Source organism: Crotalus tigris, unplaced genomic scaffold, assembly GCF_016545835.1.
Source record: "Crotalus tigris isolate CLP2741 ecotype Arizona unplaced genomic scaffold, ASM1654583v1 scf7180000018750.1061991, whole genome shotgun sequence".
Taxonomy (NCBI): Eukaryota; Metazoa; Chordata; class Lepidosauria; order Squamata; family Viperidae; genus Crotalus; species Crotalus tigris.
The window spans coordinates 746,541-763,503 of record NW_024097182.1 but is presented as its reverse complement, the minus strand read 5'-3'; the positions used below and the strand labels follow the sequence as shown (position 1 = coordinate 763,503).

General features: G+C 36.0%; 1 protein-coding gene across 2 annotated transcripts in view; it reads left to right on the top strand.

The window, feature by feature from the left end:
* LOC120313634 (protein eyes shut homolog) overlaps positions 1–16,963 on the top strand; it is a 445,596-nt gene that overhangs the window by 166,599 nt on the left and 262,034 nt on the right. For both annotated transcript variants that reach the window (XM_039355730.1, XM_039355729.1), the window contains exons 5-6: positions 2,199–2,313; positions 12,801–12,960. In XM_039355730.1, the coding sequence (XP_039211664.1) occupies positions 2,199–2,313; positions 12,801–12,960 (275 nt within the window). The remainder of the gene's footprint in view (positions 1–2,198; positions 2,314–12,800; positions 12,961–16,963) is intronic.

Genomic DNA, 16,963 nt, shown 5'->3' with positions numbered 1-16,963 from the left:
CTGGTACCTTTTACTTGGAAACAATTGTTTTCCATTCTAAACGTATAACCAAAAAGATTCAATTTAATTTTCTTGACTTCAGCTCTGATATATGAGTATCCTGTATCCTAATTTCACCTTTTCAGTCTTTTTATTCTGTGCAGACTTGATTTAAGAATCTAATATAGCACTTTCTTCGAGCAAATGTCAAGTACCATGGGGAGATACAGGTAGCTAGGGGTTAGCAATATATATCACAATAAATTACAGCAATTCTTCATTCCTTTTTGATTCCCATGTTTTCTAGACCACTAAAATATCATAAAAAGTCTTTAAGAAAATGTGATAAATGCTTTAAACACTTATTGCTCAACCATTTTTCCTCCTTCTCGTTCTCATTCCATTTGAGAGAATTTACTGAGAACTTTCTTTTAATAAAGAAAGTAATTTTTGAGACATTCTTATGGGTTCCAGAAACATTGATCTTTGTACCTTTTATCCTATTGATCAGCAGACAGATTAAGAATAGATAGCAGGAAGAAACCCCCATTTTGTCTCTGCTTTATTTTCCTTTGATTGGAAGGTTGATACACTTAGATAGATTTCATCCACTTAGGACCCTGATTGAATGGAAAATAGTGGATGTAAAAAAGCTTCCCTGTTGCAGATATTAATGCTGTATATGAAGTTACCAAAGGCAAAGATAAGTTAATTAATGTAGCCCCATGTTCACATTGTCTACATCTGTGGATAAATTGTGGAGTCTTTCATGCTTTCTGAGCTTAGTAGTTTTCTTGAAGACATTTCATTACCAAACTAGGTAACATCATCAGTACTAGAGGGGAATGGGGTTTGCTCTTATTCCATATAAACTGTAAAAAGACAGTGTTACATAAAATAACATGATTCCAAAGGAACATCCATTCATTGCAGCTCTTTTGCTTTCAGGAATCTTAAGTACCAAAAGGAATTAGATAAGAGAGAAAGACTTTTATTTCAGAATACTGAGATTTGTGTACCAGTCCAGTCATGCTTTGCATGGGAGGAATTCCCAGAGGATTTTCCAAAAAGAATTTGTGATTAGAAATAGTATAATTTTTTTTCTGGTGAGGATTTGGGAAATCTTGAAGCCTGAAGATTTGGAGAGCTCTTACTGGAGCTGGGGGAGCTAACAAGAAATTCTTTGTGTATATTTAAAAGGAATGTGCACACATCGTTAGGCATTTGTGAGTGTCTCCCCAATTTTATAGTTCATTTTTGCATAAGTGTGATGCTGCAGTGGAAATTGCCAGCTCCTATGGATGCTCCTCCTGAGCTACTGCAGATAAGAAATATTTTTTCTTCTTAAAAGAAAATCTATAATTATAACCAAGGAAAATAGAATAATACTCATATCATTGTCCACTCATCATTGCTTCCTCAAGCCAGTTTCTGTCAGCTATTGACAACTGTTAGCATACCAATTATATAGTGATCATTAGCTAAGTGTCCTAAATCTCATTTGTCATTACTTTCCTCCATTTCTCAGTAATGGAGCCATCTATTCTAATAGCTTCCCCAAGGTGCTGTACAGTTGGTTATTATCTATTTAGCTCAAGGTTGATGATATATATATATGAGTTCCAGAAGGTTGTATTTAACACCGACATAAAGGCATTTAACCAATAAAAGTGGTGGTGGGGGGTGGGAAGTCCTCTTTACCAAAGTGTACCTCACCTGGCTAAATTATTAGCAGCAGGTAGCCTGAATTTGTTATTGTTCTGATCAAGTCCTGCCCAAATAACAAGAAACACACTGTGGAAATGTGGTTTATGATGGAACCTGGAATGAATGAAGTAGAATTAAATGAAATTAAATTAAAATTTCAGAATTAAATTTCAGAATTATGTGAAATAGAATTACATAAAGTAGCACTAAAAGGCAAGACAGGAAACACTGGTTGGAAACCAACCAAGGAGAGAAGCAACCTAGAACTAAGGAGAAATGTCCTAACCGTGAGAACAATTAACCAGTGGAACAACTTGATTCCAGAAGCTGTGGGAGCTCCATCCCTTGAAGGCTTTCAAAAGGAGACTTGGCAATCATCCTGCTCAAGCAGGGAGGGGTGGACTAGAAGAGCTCCAAGGTTTCCTCCAAAGCTCTATTACTCTGTGTTCCTCTGTTCTATGAATTTGCATTTCAGAATTCAAGTCTTCTGAACTCTGTTGCTGTATTTACAGCTGCATGCCAGGCTACACTGGAAGAAACTGTGAGGAAGTAATTGACTACTGCAGGTTGCTCAGCATCAGCTGTCTGAATGAAGGATTGTGTCTCAATATAATTGGAGGATTCAGTGTAAGTAATTTAATATGGTAAATAAGTTCCGTGGTTTGAAAAATAGGAAAACTTCAACCACAATCTAAGAAATGTATTATCTGTTGGAGAATCAAAAAACAACAACACATTTATGTCCTTGTTATATATACATGTCACTCAGTAACACAAGGAACATTCAATCAGGTAATATGGATTTTTTCTTGGTTATCTGTTAGGATAATTAGATAACAGTTTTATCCTTGAAAGAATATGTGGCTAATCTTTGGAGCCATACACCCACTAAGATTAAAACTTTGATATTATAATATTAATTCTACATAAAGGGAAAAAGAACCCTTTGTGGACAGATCTTTGCATATTTTTTACCAAAATTTAGTTGGCAACTTAATCGAGCACTTAATCCAACAAATTGTAGGGAAATAATCTTATTTCATATTTCATAACCATAACATCAATAAAGGACTGAGTCACGTTGCTTTCCATTTCTCTCTGGAATGCATGAGGATTAAAAATAAGTGAGAGAAAGAAATAATAGTGGGGAGAGTTCTTGAAAGAGTAAAATTGATTCCTTGTGAATTTGGCCTGTGCCTGTAAAGACTAAGTCTTATTCAAATGATGTGGAGGAAACAACTGGATGCTTAGCTTCCTTAAATGCATTTGTTGTGCTTGGAGTTCTCCGTAGGTTTTGTCAGGTCTTACAAACATGAGTGCAACAGATAGCCCTCTTATTGCTTAAAAAACGTGTTCAGCAATCATGAGTAAAAAATAATTCTGGGTACCACAAGGAGTCGGAAATGGATTCCTTCATCTTTCACTACCAGATCAGACATTTCTTCAGCACTAGTTGAGGACAAAATTCACTCCTTTATCATGCTTGTGGCCTATTACCTAGGCTGTTTAAGAGTTTAATGTTTTTCGGAAGAAATAGCATGACTGACAGGTGCCAAGAAGTGATTACACAAAGGGGAGATTGTCTGCTAACCACCTACCATCCTTCTAGTCCAATCCTGCCTCACCACAAACTAAAGAGAGTGATCAGTGGTTGTTTTTCAGACTGGAATGAGATGCTTGGTAAGATGGGAAACCAAGCCAGGAAAATTGCCTAAATGTCTCACATTAAATCACTGAGGAAAGCATCATTTGCCAGCTTTATTGCTGTGACAGAAAAAAAGAACTATTATTGGAAGACGTATAGCTTAAACTGGCATAATTTTCTTCAGAGTCAAGGAAAAGTCTAATTTTTTTTCTAATTTGCAAGAAACAAAACTTTATTAGGCCAGAACCTTACATGAATTGGCATACGGTTGTGTCAAATAGTGGAAGGGCAAACATCTTATTCCTTTAAATCTGCACGGATGTCCCTTAAATTGCCTCTGTTGAAAGGAATGGGAAACACTTTGAGAGAAATCTGTAAAAGTCTTAGCTCGTGATATATATTCTTCCTAATGTCACAGGACAAAAGAGTAGGCTAATGTTCCTTGACTGCTCTCATCTTAAGAGAGACCATATCTTCATCATTCTGTAAGTAATCTTCAAATTGCACAGCTAAGGGGCAAATATAAAGTGTCTTAAGAGGAAAAAAAAATCTTTAAAAGTGAGAAATTAAAATGTGATACGGTAAATGGTAAATAGCCTATTAAATTGGACTGCTAAAATGGAAATCCATTTGTCAAGTCATCTTCAGAAGTTCGATGCAGAGCTAATACGGGAGCACATAAGGCACCCTGCCTCTTGTAATAATGAACAAATTGCCATCCTTTTTGGCTGTTATTAGCAAGAATGTTTTTGAGAAGGATTTGAGAGGATTTTAAAAGATATTGCTGGCCACTGCTTAGAAAAAGAATTAAATCTCAGTTGAGAAACCAGGGGAAAACAAATCCTTACACTACTTAATAAACAGACCTTAACCCTGAAAGATCTTCCAATTTCACAGAATCCTGCTGCATTAACTTTTACGAGTTAATATTGATTTACCAATTATTATTACAATGCCTGATACTGATGAACTTCAGTATGTTTCTCAACAGCTGTAAAACTGTAAATGCCATTGTCCTTTGAAGTTAATCTTGACAGAACGTCTTTGCTTAAAGCTTAATCATATTTTCTTTTCTTTTATCTCTAAAGTAAATTGTACAGTACCGAATACGTTTCTTGTATAGCAGGGGCCTATTTGGTAGAAGTATCATGTTACAAAACCGAAAAAATGATTTAGTTGTGGTACCTTGACTATGGAAGAGAATCCCAAGGAAATCCTTCTGGATGGCTTTAAAACAGGCCCTGGGAGACTGTATTACTTTAAATGCATTTTTCTAATTCTTTTATTCTTATTCATTTGATTTCTAAAAATGTTTTCTTGCCCATAATATATCATTTCATTTATAATCTGCCTACAGTATGGTTTATGAGAAAAGAAGGTGTAAAAATGCTGAAATTAATAGCACACTGTATCTGGGTGCAATAATGCCCAAAGGACATCTTTTCTGCAAAATGCCTTCAAGATGAACTTAATTTAAGAGATTAAAACACAGAAACCTCCCCTCCTTGAATTCTTCCCACGTCTTTAAAATTTATTTTAAAATGTTACTGTTTTGCAAAAAAGCTTATAAATATTTATACCAAAAGAAGAAAAATAATAATAAATCACAAGAAAGAAGAATATACAAGGGCAAGCAAACTAAATTCTTTTTAAAAAGCTTGACAAAATGGGATGTTTTTATAACTTTGGAATCTTTCCTGGAAGATGCTTCCAGGAAAGAAAGAAAAAAAAAATATTATTCTCCCATTCTGTGTCATTGTTACCAGTGGATTGGATGGAAAGTGACCGAAAAGCCAAATTATTTGCTCTTATAAAGATTGAAATGTGCCCTTAGGTACAAGGAAATGGATAGAGCTTCTTCACCTCAACCATAGATAGAGCTATAACTGTTTTCTGCTGGTTAAAGACCTAGAAGTAGGCTGTAAAATGCCAGCAAATTGCCAAGGAAAGAAGATAATATTACCCATTGTTGTCTAATGGTTGGATCAGGGCAACTGGACCAAACTTTGTAAATCTGATATGTTTTGTTGCTCATCCAAGCAATTTTATTATTCAGAGCAAAATTAGTTAGGCAGAGAGTCAGAGAGTTGTTGAAATGTACCAACTCTTACCACACCAACTTCAGGGGTTTCTCCCCTAAATGGCTTGCAATATATCAATGAAGACTCAATCATCCAAGCCAAAGGCATCTAAAGGTTGAGTTATAGCAACTGGACCAAATTTACAAAGTTTGGTCCACTTGTCACTATTCAACCTTTAGACATCTATAACAGGGACAATTGAGTCTTCACTGACATATTCCCCATTGTTGTTTCAGTGGAAAAAACAAGCTAAGTGTGTAAACCTTCTTTTAGCGGTTAAGTCATCAATACACACTTAATGAAACATTACGTACAATTATCTCTGAAAGCCTTTTGTGCCAGGTTAATGAAAAATTGTTTTCCAAATTCTTAAATCCCAAGAAAATGATTAATATATTCAGCATATTACTTAGCATATTCAATTTGTTAGAATGATACCATCACTATGAAGACAATTCTAGATGGTAAAATGGAGGAAGATAAACTACCTGCATCTCTTAGTTGTCTGTAAGTTTCAAATTAATGCTTTAAAGTATACAAAACAGACAATGGGTGTCTCTACACCCCCTATGGTTGTTATGTGCCCTCCCATAGTACAAGCAATATGTATCGTTGCTGATAAAATTTCCTGCTGTATTTTTTGAACTTGCTGCTCAAAGTCACTTCCATATTCCTTAGCTAGGATAATTAGTCTGTTTTCTGTGACAAAAGGCAGCTAACACTCCCTGCAGGAATTGCATAAAAAAGGTAACATTTTAGAGTTGACTGTGCAGTTTACAGAATCTATTACATGCTATATGATTTGGGATTTCAAAGTCATCACAAAATGCTGCTGAGCTCCAAAGATCTGAGACCTTCTATGTTTTTGCAAGTTTTAAATATGATAAAGGATAAACAGCTGGTAAAATTTTGACCTAACACCCTTGCTTAATCTTTCCAATATGTCCAATGGAATAAACAGAGAGAGCTGGAGTGGGTGGGTATATTAAATAGGAGGGAGGTAGAAAGAGAGAGAAAGAGAGAGAGAGGGAGGGAGGGAGGGAGGGAGGGAGGGAGAGAGGGAGAGACTCATTGCTAAGTATATCAAAATGTAAAATAAATAACTTGTCATTTTCAAATTATTTTCTACATTTCTACTTGGATTTGTTTTCAGAAAATGGTTAGCCTACTCCAGGGCTGACCCACCACTCCATGATATGGAAAGATTATTCCTTTTTCCATTCCAGGATATGGAATGTTCTTATTCATCGCTTCAACAAGTGAGAACATCTAGCTGGACTTGTCTGGGAATAAAACCTGAGCAGATCAGTCCTCTTTATCACATGGATAAGTGTCTCCCAGAGAATAGGAAGACAATAGACTAGATTGGGAGGTCAAAAGAAAGCACCGAGAGAGGATTTTTTTTATTCTTTCAAGAATATTGCAAGGTTATGTCCAAGTAGGCAAGATTCAAGCCAGCCTAGCTTGACGATTGTCTGATTTTACTGTTCGTGCAACTTTCAGAATCATGGGGTCATTGAAGAGAGTAGGGTTTGGTCTTATTTTTATATACTTGTGGCTTGCTCTGTCAGTATTGGTGGGAGTGTTTTGTGTGCTCCAAACAACTGCCTAATCAAGGAACCGCAAAGAACATTCTCACCAACACTGACAGGGCAAGTCACGAGTATATAAAAATAAGACCAAACACCACTCCCTTCAAGCACTGATGCTGTTATCTAGTTTGGTAATGAAATGTCTGCAAGAAAACCATCTTGCTCAAAGAGCTCTAAGGACCCCATAGTTCAATCCTGAGCTACAGATATTCTCTTCTATCCATACTTTCAGGATTCTTTTAAAAATTTTAATGGCTAAAAAAGAAAACTTTGTTTCAACTACAATAATGAGTAAAGACCAGAAACATAACAAATTGCTTCCTATACTACTTGACTATACTAAGTTGCTAGTATTTAATTAGCATTCCATTGTAGTAAGCAATCTTTCGTTCATCCTCTTTTGAAATTAAAACAAATACATGAAGTTTTAGACAAAGAAGGTGAAGATGTAAGAAATCAGCCAATGGCTATTATTACTCAACCTGAATTTGGCAGAGGTGGGGCAGATGAGCTGACAGCTGGTATGCCATGTGGCATGTCACAAAATTTTTGGATATCCAACCTATCTTCACTCTTCCTGCCCCAAAGGATGCTAAATGCATGCATTCATTCATTACAAAGGCCAACATAATTGAGCAAATCTAAATGGAGTAACATGTTCCAAACCTCCCTAGAAATCTTTGTGCTGTCTCTTTTCTTAGCAAGAAGAGAAAGCCAATTCCATTTTTGACAACTTATGGTTACTGTGGCCTTTGTAAAACAAAAAACCAAACAACGTGCAATGATTATATCATTACCACGTCAGTTACTCAGATTATGGGAAAGTGCAGCAGGAGATCAGCAGGTGCAGCAAGACTAGAGCTGCCAGATGGCTGTTAGATGAGTTTGTTAAGGAAAATAATTCCTGACAACTTTCCTCCAGATCTAATACTGGACAGGCCAATTGGGAAGCAGACTTCAGCAGATGAATTGCCCAGCTGCCCAATATGGGGCGGAAAAAAAAAAACCAGGACAGAATAACTCTTCATTTCTATCAATTAATCCAAAATTTGGATTGCAGGTTCTGCTTTGCAGAAAATTGAATTAAGCATCTTTCCAATACTGTACAAATCCATATACCTCCCCCCTGGTCTCAGAGGAAGGATGGTGTTCCTCTCTAGTACTTCCAATTGAATAAACCTTGCTTAACCTGATAGCAAAGTGGGCATGGAGGGAGAGGTTAGCATATATTTGCTCTGTGCCAACAGATGGCTTTGAATTGGATTAAATTACTCCCTTAAATTTAAGAAATTAGACAATTTATTTTGTGATCTTTTATTCTTTAAGGGGTCTTGTGTATGTATATGTATGACCATGCATGCATCCACCTTCAAACAGTCTTGACTCCTGACAACTTCCTGATTAGTCCCTAAATTTTTATTGGCAAGGTTTTTCAGAAACGGTTTGCCCTTGCCTTCTTCTAAGGGCTGAGAGAGAGGTTTTTTTTAAAACTGTTCCGATTGTAAAATGCACATTAATACTTTATAAAGTATTTGATACAGTAAATAAAAGTAGCCATCTTTCCTTTTATTTATATTAAACTAAATGAGTTAAATAATAATAATAATAATAATAGTAATAATAATAATAATAAAGAGAAGACAGCAACAGACAATAAGTGCCGCCTATGCAAAGGAGCTGAAGAAACAGTGGACCACCTGGTAAGCTGTTGAAAGAAGATTGCACAGACTGACTACAAGCAGCGGCATGACAAAGTAGCAACAATGGTGCACTGAAATTAGTATATCAGGAAGGCTTACTGACTACTGGAGAGACCAAACTGGCCTACAAGAAAGACCAAATGAAGAACAGAATAGAGGCATGGGAAGACAAAGCACTACATGGCCAATACGTGAAAAAAATAGCTGGGAAAGCAGATAATAATAAAACCTGGCAATGGCTAAGAGCAGGAAAATTGAAGAAAGAGACCGAGGGACTAATTCTGGGTGCACAAGATCAAGCCTTAAGGACAAATGCATACAAAGTCAAAATTGAGAAGACAGCAATAGACAGTAAGTGCGCCTATGCAAAAAAGCTGAAAAAACAGTGGGCCACTTGGTAAGCTGTTGCAAGAAGATTGCACAGACTGACTACAAGCAACGGCATGACAAAGTAGCAACAATGGTGCATTGGAAGATCTGCAAAACATATCATTTGCCTGTAAGCAAAAACTGGTAGGATCATAAAATAGAGAAAGTCATAGAAAATGATAAAATTAAACTGCTCTGGGACTTCAGAATTCAAACAGACAAGCACCTGCAACATAACCCCCAGACTTAACAATTGTCGATAAGAAAGACAAAAAAGTCTGGATAGTGGACGTGGCAGTGCCTGGAGACAGCAGAATAGAAGAGAAAGAACTGGAGAAGATAACAAAATACAAAGACCTACAAATAGAAATAGAAAGACTGTGGCAAAAGCAAGCAAGGGTAGTACCAATAGTAATAGGCTCCTTGGGTGCAATCCCAAAACAACTGGAGCACCACTTGAACACCATTGGCATTGACAAATTCGCTATAAGTCAATTGCAAAAGGTGGCCTTACTAGGAACTGCTTCCATCCTGCAACGATATCTATAATACCATCAAACATCCACCTCTGCCTATCCCAGGTCCTGGGTAAGGACTAGATAGGTAGAAAAAATGCCAAATCCAGTCTGAACATCTGGCTGACTATGTGATGATCCATAATAATAATAATAAAAGTTGGAAGGGACCTTGGAGGCCATCTAGTCGAACCCCTGCTCAGGCAGGAAATCTTATACCATTTCCGACAAATGGCTGTCCAGTCTCTTCTTAAAGACTTCCAGTGCTGGAGCATTCACCGCTTCTGGAGGCAGATTGTTCCACTGGTTAATTGTTCTAACTGTCAGGAAGTTTCTCCTTATTCTAGGTTGCTTCTCTCCTTGATTAGTTTCCACCCATTGCTTCTTGTCCTGCCTTCAGGCACTGTGGAAAATAGCTTGACTCCCTCTTCTTTGTGGCAGCCCCTGAGATATTGGAACACTGCTATCATGTCCCCCCTCATCCTTCTCTTCATTAAACTAGACATATCCAATTCCAGCAACTGTTCCTTATATGCTTTAGCCTCCAGTCCTCTAATCATCTTTGTTGCTCTTCTCTGTACTCTTTCTAGAGTCTCAACATTTTTTTTACATCGTGGTAACCAAAACTGGATGCAGTATTCCAAGTATGGCCTTATCAAGGCATTGTAAAGTGGTATTAATACTTCATGTGATCTTGATTCTATCCCTTTGTTAATGCAGTTTAGCATTGTGTTGGCCTTTTTGGTAGCTGCAGCACACTGCTGGCTCATATTTAAGGGATTGTCCACTAGGACTCCAAGGTCCCTCTCACAGTTACTGCTGTTGAGCAAGACACCCCCTATACTATACCTTTACATTTGTTTTTTCTTGCCTAAATGTAGAACCTTACTTTTTTCACCATTGATTTTCATTTTGTTAGATAGTGCCCAGTGTTCAAGTCTGTCCAGATCCTCCTGTATCCTAAGCCTGTCTTCTGGAGTGTTGGCTATTCTTGCCAGCTTGGTGTCATCTGCAAATTTGATGATTTCCCCATCTATCTCCTCGTCCAAATCATTGATGAAGATGTTGAAGAGCACTGTGCCCAGAACAGAGCCCTGGGGCACCCCACTACACACTTCCCTCCATATAGATGTGGTTCCATTGAGGACTACATGCTGAGTACAGCTGGTCAGTCAGCTACAGATCCATCTGATGGTGATGCTGTCTACCCCACATTTTTCTATCTTGTCAAGTAGTAGGTTGTGATCTACTTTATCAAATGCCTTACTAAAGTCCAAGTAAATTATACCCACAGCATTCCTCTGATCCACTAATTTTGTCACTTGGTCAAAGAATGCAATAAGATTTGTCTGGCATGATCTGTTTTTGACAAACCCATGTTGGCTTTTAGTAATGACTTTATGAGTTATAGTTAATTTCAAATATTCTAGTACTTTCAGCATTCCAACAAGATGCCGAATTTTGTCGCACCTCAGTAAAGATGATAAGTGCTTTACTGTCCTTTTAATTTTATTCTTTCTAACATTTCTATTCAACCTTGAGTCAAAGTTCCATTCCTTCAGGTTTATTCAGTGGAATAAACAAAAAAAGAGGCTTCTCTGAGGTCCATCTTCTTATTTAAAAAAAAGACAGACATCCTAGGACAAAGATGAAGACAACATCAGAAGTGCTATTAATCCCCATTTCACGCTGAAGTTAGATTTTGGCAACTGCCTCCTAAAGCTTTGCCAAACACATATCACATAAATATATGTAACCTTTTTGGTGTGATGCCAGCTCATCCTTATTACAAAAAGATATTGAGATTTATGTCTGATTAAAAACAAGTGATAGGAAGAGTAATGAGTTCTGCTCATGTACAGCTTTGCAGAATCAAATTATTACTAAATCATTTTTATTTTTGACCAAGTCAAACTTCCCCCTTCCATTTTTCCTGAACTACTTATTAGCCCTGGTTCCCAGAGAAAATTATAAATTGATGTATCAAATTATAATAAACCCTAAAACCTAACTATGGCAAAATAAGAGGAAATAATTTAATTCAATTTCCGGCATAATGAAAATATAAACAAAACATCAGAAATCATATGGGAAATAAAACTGGTACTAGTCAAATTTTGGGAATGGCAATTAAAAAAATTGATATGGCAATTAAAAAAATAGCGCAGACCTATTGGAAAGTCCCAAAATATGCCCACTAGGAATTAATCAGAGTTTTTATAAGAAATTGAAAACATTTTTTTCTGTGATCTGTCATTTTACTCTCCAAACATTGAGAGGGAAAAATGTGAATATTTGACATGTGATTCATCAATAAGGAGTTATGTAAAGATTCTGAAATTAAATTGGAATTTAATTTACAGTGCATTGACACTGTAAGGTGCCATTTTCAGACTATATGCTTGTTTTAAAAGATTCTCAGTGAATTTGAATAGATTTCAAATGAGATAATGTAAAGTTCACAAAATACAAGTTTAAATTACAGCACACAATGAAATTTATGTTGAACATTCTGTAATCCTAAGTGATTTCAAAATGGAAAGCAAAATTGGACCTGGTCAGTTCACAGATTGGAGTCTTCCAGAACATATTAGGCAATAACTTGGAAAGTTTGAAAAAAAAAACCTTGAGGAAGCAATGCTAAATCATTGTTACCAAGAAAATACCTATTATGTAGCCATCATGAGTTGAATTTCATTAGAGGAACGTTTTAGCCTAGCCAGCCAAACTTAGCTAATATCAAAAAGTTAAGCAGGTTGAATTAGTTAATTGCTGATTGGAAAATGCAGCATTAGGACTATAGACTATACAAATAATCTGGGATTTTTTTTAAAAAAAGTATTCTAGAATATAGTCATATCAAACAATTTTGATAATGTTGCCAAGATAATAGTATGGGTGCATCCATGAAATTTTCAGGAGTGAAGCCAAGATCAAGGCATAAGTTTTATCTTTAAGCATCTCTGCTCAGATTGAAATCCTAAACTATCTTCTGGAATTTAATGGCTTGGAAATATATTTAAAATTTTTGATATAAATCATATTGCAGTGAGCTGCTATCATCTGTCAGTAACTTTCATATGTAATAAATTTAAGCAGACATGGTGTTTATTAAATGTCAACATGAACTTCCTAGCGCAATTAACCTTTGTTCATTCTTTAAACTATAATGTCAGATGGTTTATTCGACCAAATTATTTCCTTCTCTTTAGTGCCTCTGTGCTCCTGGATGGACTGGACAGTTTTGCCAATTTGTAGAAAATCCCTGCTTAATTTATCCAGCCAATTGCCACCCTGGAGCTACTTGTGTCGATATAAGCCAATCAAAGTTGCAACCACAAACTAAATGCTTGTGTCTACCTGGTTTCACAGGTAAGAAAGATTTAAGATTCCTCTTTTTTTTTTTTACCCTGAGGGGAAAAAGTACTTTAGCACTTATAGATGTTATGTATTACAATTACTTCTAATCAGAAATAAATATACATTTTGGGGAAAAGCCACCTGAATGTATGTAAAATGCTATTTTTTGTGTAAAAAACTAGAAGACATTCTTAAATATTATTTTTAATGAGCTCAAGCTGAAATAGCAGAAAGCTTGCCATCTTGCTTTTTGCACAAAAAGCTAATAATAATAAATTGCTGAGTGATAAAGTACATGCCAGACTTCATTCATGATTGATAACACCATTTTATATTATGCCATCCCTTCAAGGTTACTCAGTCCATATGTGTGTTATACATTAATGACAGTAATTCAATTTGGGCGGTTAAGTGCAGGATCAAAACAATAATAATAATCCTGCAATTATATGCGACTTTAAAAGGTGATTTATTCCATCTGCTTCCTTTTGGACAAAGATAATTGTATCTATATTTATCTCTTAGATGGAATCTGTAATGCCTATGTGAGAAGGGAACATTCTTGCCACAGGACAAATGAAATGCTATTTTCTCTTTGCTTATTTACCACACTTAACTTCCTTACACACTTTGTGCAGCTCTGATAAGAAGAACATGTGCATTTTGATAGTGTTAATTCGACAAATAACGCTTATGAAAATATATCTCTTTTACCATGTCTTGCAAAAGCTACTTCTTAAAATAAAGCTGGAGAATTAACTTGTATTCTGAATTTTGATTTAAAGGAATTGATGGGATATGACTTGTAAATATAATTTATACACTAAGTCCTGTCAGTTATACATAGATACATTCAATCCAAGTAAGCACGCTGCTGGTCTAAAGACTGAAATCCTTTGCACCATTGTGTGGTTGTATGCCCCATTAAACTCCAGAGCCATAAATAAGATTTTTATGTCAAGTTCCATCTGTGCTACTGCCCCATCTCACATTTCTGCAGTTAATTTCCCTTTCATTACATGAAGAGTCATTCCTATTCTGGTCTGTTTTTTACACTATCAGTCCTCCAGTGTCCTGTAGCACATGGAAACCCAAGAATGAATTACAGAATAATTGATAGCAGGCAGTGTCTTACCTGATTTATTCATGGTTCTGTCATCACACCAGCCTGCCTTCTGTGCTGGAAATCTAGGATGCTGGATCAGTTTTAATTACTGTGAGCTGATACTGGGCATCTCTCTGTATTTTTAATGAATGTTAATATTAAAACTACTCTGAGGAGCTTTCTATAGCCACAATGGTACAATGAACAGAACAGAATTGAATAAAACAGAATAAAATATGTTCTATGGCCAGGCAAGGCCATAACTGGATTTCCAACCTTAAGACAGACTGTCCCAATGGGACTGCTCCAATTTTTTCCCCCTCTTCTTAAAGTTTTATAACATGAAAGCTACCAGTGAGGTAAAAGAACAAAGAGCAAGAGAGAAGGGAAAAGGAAGAAGAGATTGAGAAAAAAGAGATTGTGTATTGTGCAGTACAGGCTGTGGTTTGAAATGGTCTCAAGGCTGGAAAGATTATAAACCACTGGATCAGGAATAAAAGAGTAAAATGGGTGAACTTGATTCAAGCTGAAACCTTAAACAAAGTTACTTAGCAGCAAGTCTAATTTAAGTAAATAAGATTTACTTGTAAGTAGATCTGTGAATTATTGTGAACAAAGAATGTGCTTTGCTGGACACGTGCTCTACATGAGTGAGCAAATATCACAATCAATTTGGATACCACCACATGGCTGGAGAAAACGAGGAAAGCCAAAGAAAACCTGATGCCAAACATTTCAGGAAGATCTGAAAAACATCAACCTTAAATGGAGGAATGCAGAGGGTGTAGTTGCGGACCAAGAACTGCGGAGTATGCTTGTAGCCCAATGTGCTTGGCAAAGGACATGAGAATATTGTGCATCTAACATGATGAGATGTGGACAAACCTGAATAGGATAACATTGTATGTACATATACATATGCATACATATATTTACTTTTAGTTTATAGTTACATGTTATTTAAATATAAACTTTCATTTCAAGGGATGATGAGAAGATCAGCTTTATTTTCAAGGGATCAAAATAACGTACATTGTAACATTGTAAATTGATAGCATTGCATTCCAGGTTAGTTGCTGGAGAACAATTAATCCTTCAGCAGGCCTCTAATTTAACCTATAGATATGAATGTGCAGTTCACAGGTTGGGGAAGATTAACTTAGAAATAAAAATAAATGCAGTGCTAAGAAGAGAAATATAACCAGATCTGGTTTATAATGATTTTCCATCCAATCTCATTGTATCTAAGGCTTAGATCATCCCTGAATTGGAAGTAAAATGAGGTGGACTAGTCAGAGAAACACATAACAGATCAAAATACTTATTTAAATTGCCCTCTCCCCTCTCTAATTTGGCTATGTGTTTATAAGTCATTCAGGTTTATTTGATTATGATAAATCATAAATCATACTGTGAATTGACTTTATTTGAAATTTCATTCATGTGTCCAAGAGAGTACTATAAGGATAGGTGTTAATCTAAATTTTACTTAACATCTTTATTAGTGAATTAGAAGCTTGCCTAAGCAGTACATTATTCATATCAACTTTTTGCATCAAAATAGGGGCGTGATAGAGAGTTGCACCTTGAACGTGTCTAATATATAATCTAGTGATATCAACCATTATGCCAAGTACTTTTAAAATTAAAAGACATAAGCATAAGAGTTTGCAAAACCTCTCATCGGTATCTGAAGTATGAAAACTTAATTTAAACAGCAATTAAGAACTGGCATTAATCTGAGAAGTGAGTTTTTTTACTCCCTAGAATACAGTGATTGTGACTGTGCAATCTAGAATGACAATTATATTCATTAAACAGGCGGTTCACTAACAGGCTGTAGGGATTCAGATTTTGGCACGCTGCGTTGAATGTATCTGTGTGTGTCTGTCTTTGTGTTCATGCACATATGAAAGAGGAAAAAAGGGAAAGAAGAGGAACATTTAAAAATGCATTATGCATTGAAGAAATAATATGAACTGTTTCCTTATAATGTGAAGATGTTACCTGATTAGTCTGTTCTGGAAGCACTACATAATTAATTGTGAAATAGAAACTTTGCCTTTGCTATAATCGTGGGCATCAGTTCTAATTAGCAATTTTTTTATCATTCTATTTATCCATAATGTCCTGGATTTAACACCCATCAAAAGTGAATAGGATGGCTCTTCTGAGACTCATTTTAGTTGCCTTATTAAGGAGGCCAATCATTTGATTGTTTGTTTCTAGGCATCACATTAACAGTGTTCACATTAGCCCTTCCTTTGACCAAAAATCTAAGAAACTACAAAACAAAATAACAATATCACCTGATTGCTACAAATGTGTAAAGAAATTAATTGGGGTGCTTAATAAGGATGAAGTATTGTTAACTCATATCTAATGTAAAAATATACTACTAATGTAGCATGCCATTGCTTTAATGCTCAGTAGGCTTGTAAAATCAGTTCCTTGTTAAATACCTCAGATATGTGATGTAAAGAATGGGTAACTTTTCCTCTGAAACCTTGTTTGGCTAAGCAGCAGTAGCCAGCTGATCTTGACAATCTCGAAATACAAAGTGGGATTACATGTGGTTAGGTCTCAAATCGGCAATGTTCATGGGGAATAAGGAGAACGGCAAAAGAAGCAATGTTGAAAAGCTCATTTGCATATTATTGCCAATTAAATTATCTGGCTAGGTTCAAACTATTGATCGAAGAGAATATTTGTAGCTCAAGGTTGAAGTGCAGGGTTGCTGGTGCTCTCTGAGCTTGGTGGGGGTTTTTTGCAGACATTTCATTACCAAATTAGGTAACATCATCAGTGCTTTCATCATTGAACCAGTAAGCACCAGTAAGTTCTTTGGCAGGCAATTATTATGTACTGTATCTTTAGCACTTGTTCTTTGGCTGAACTGACCATTTATAT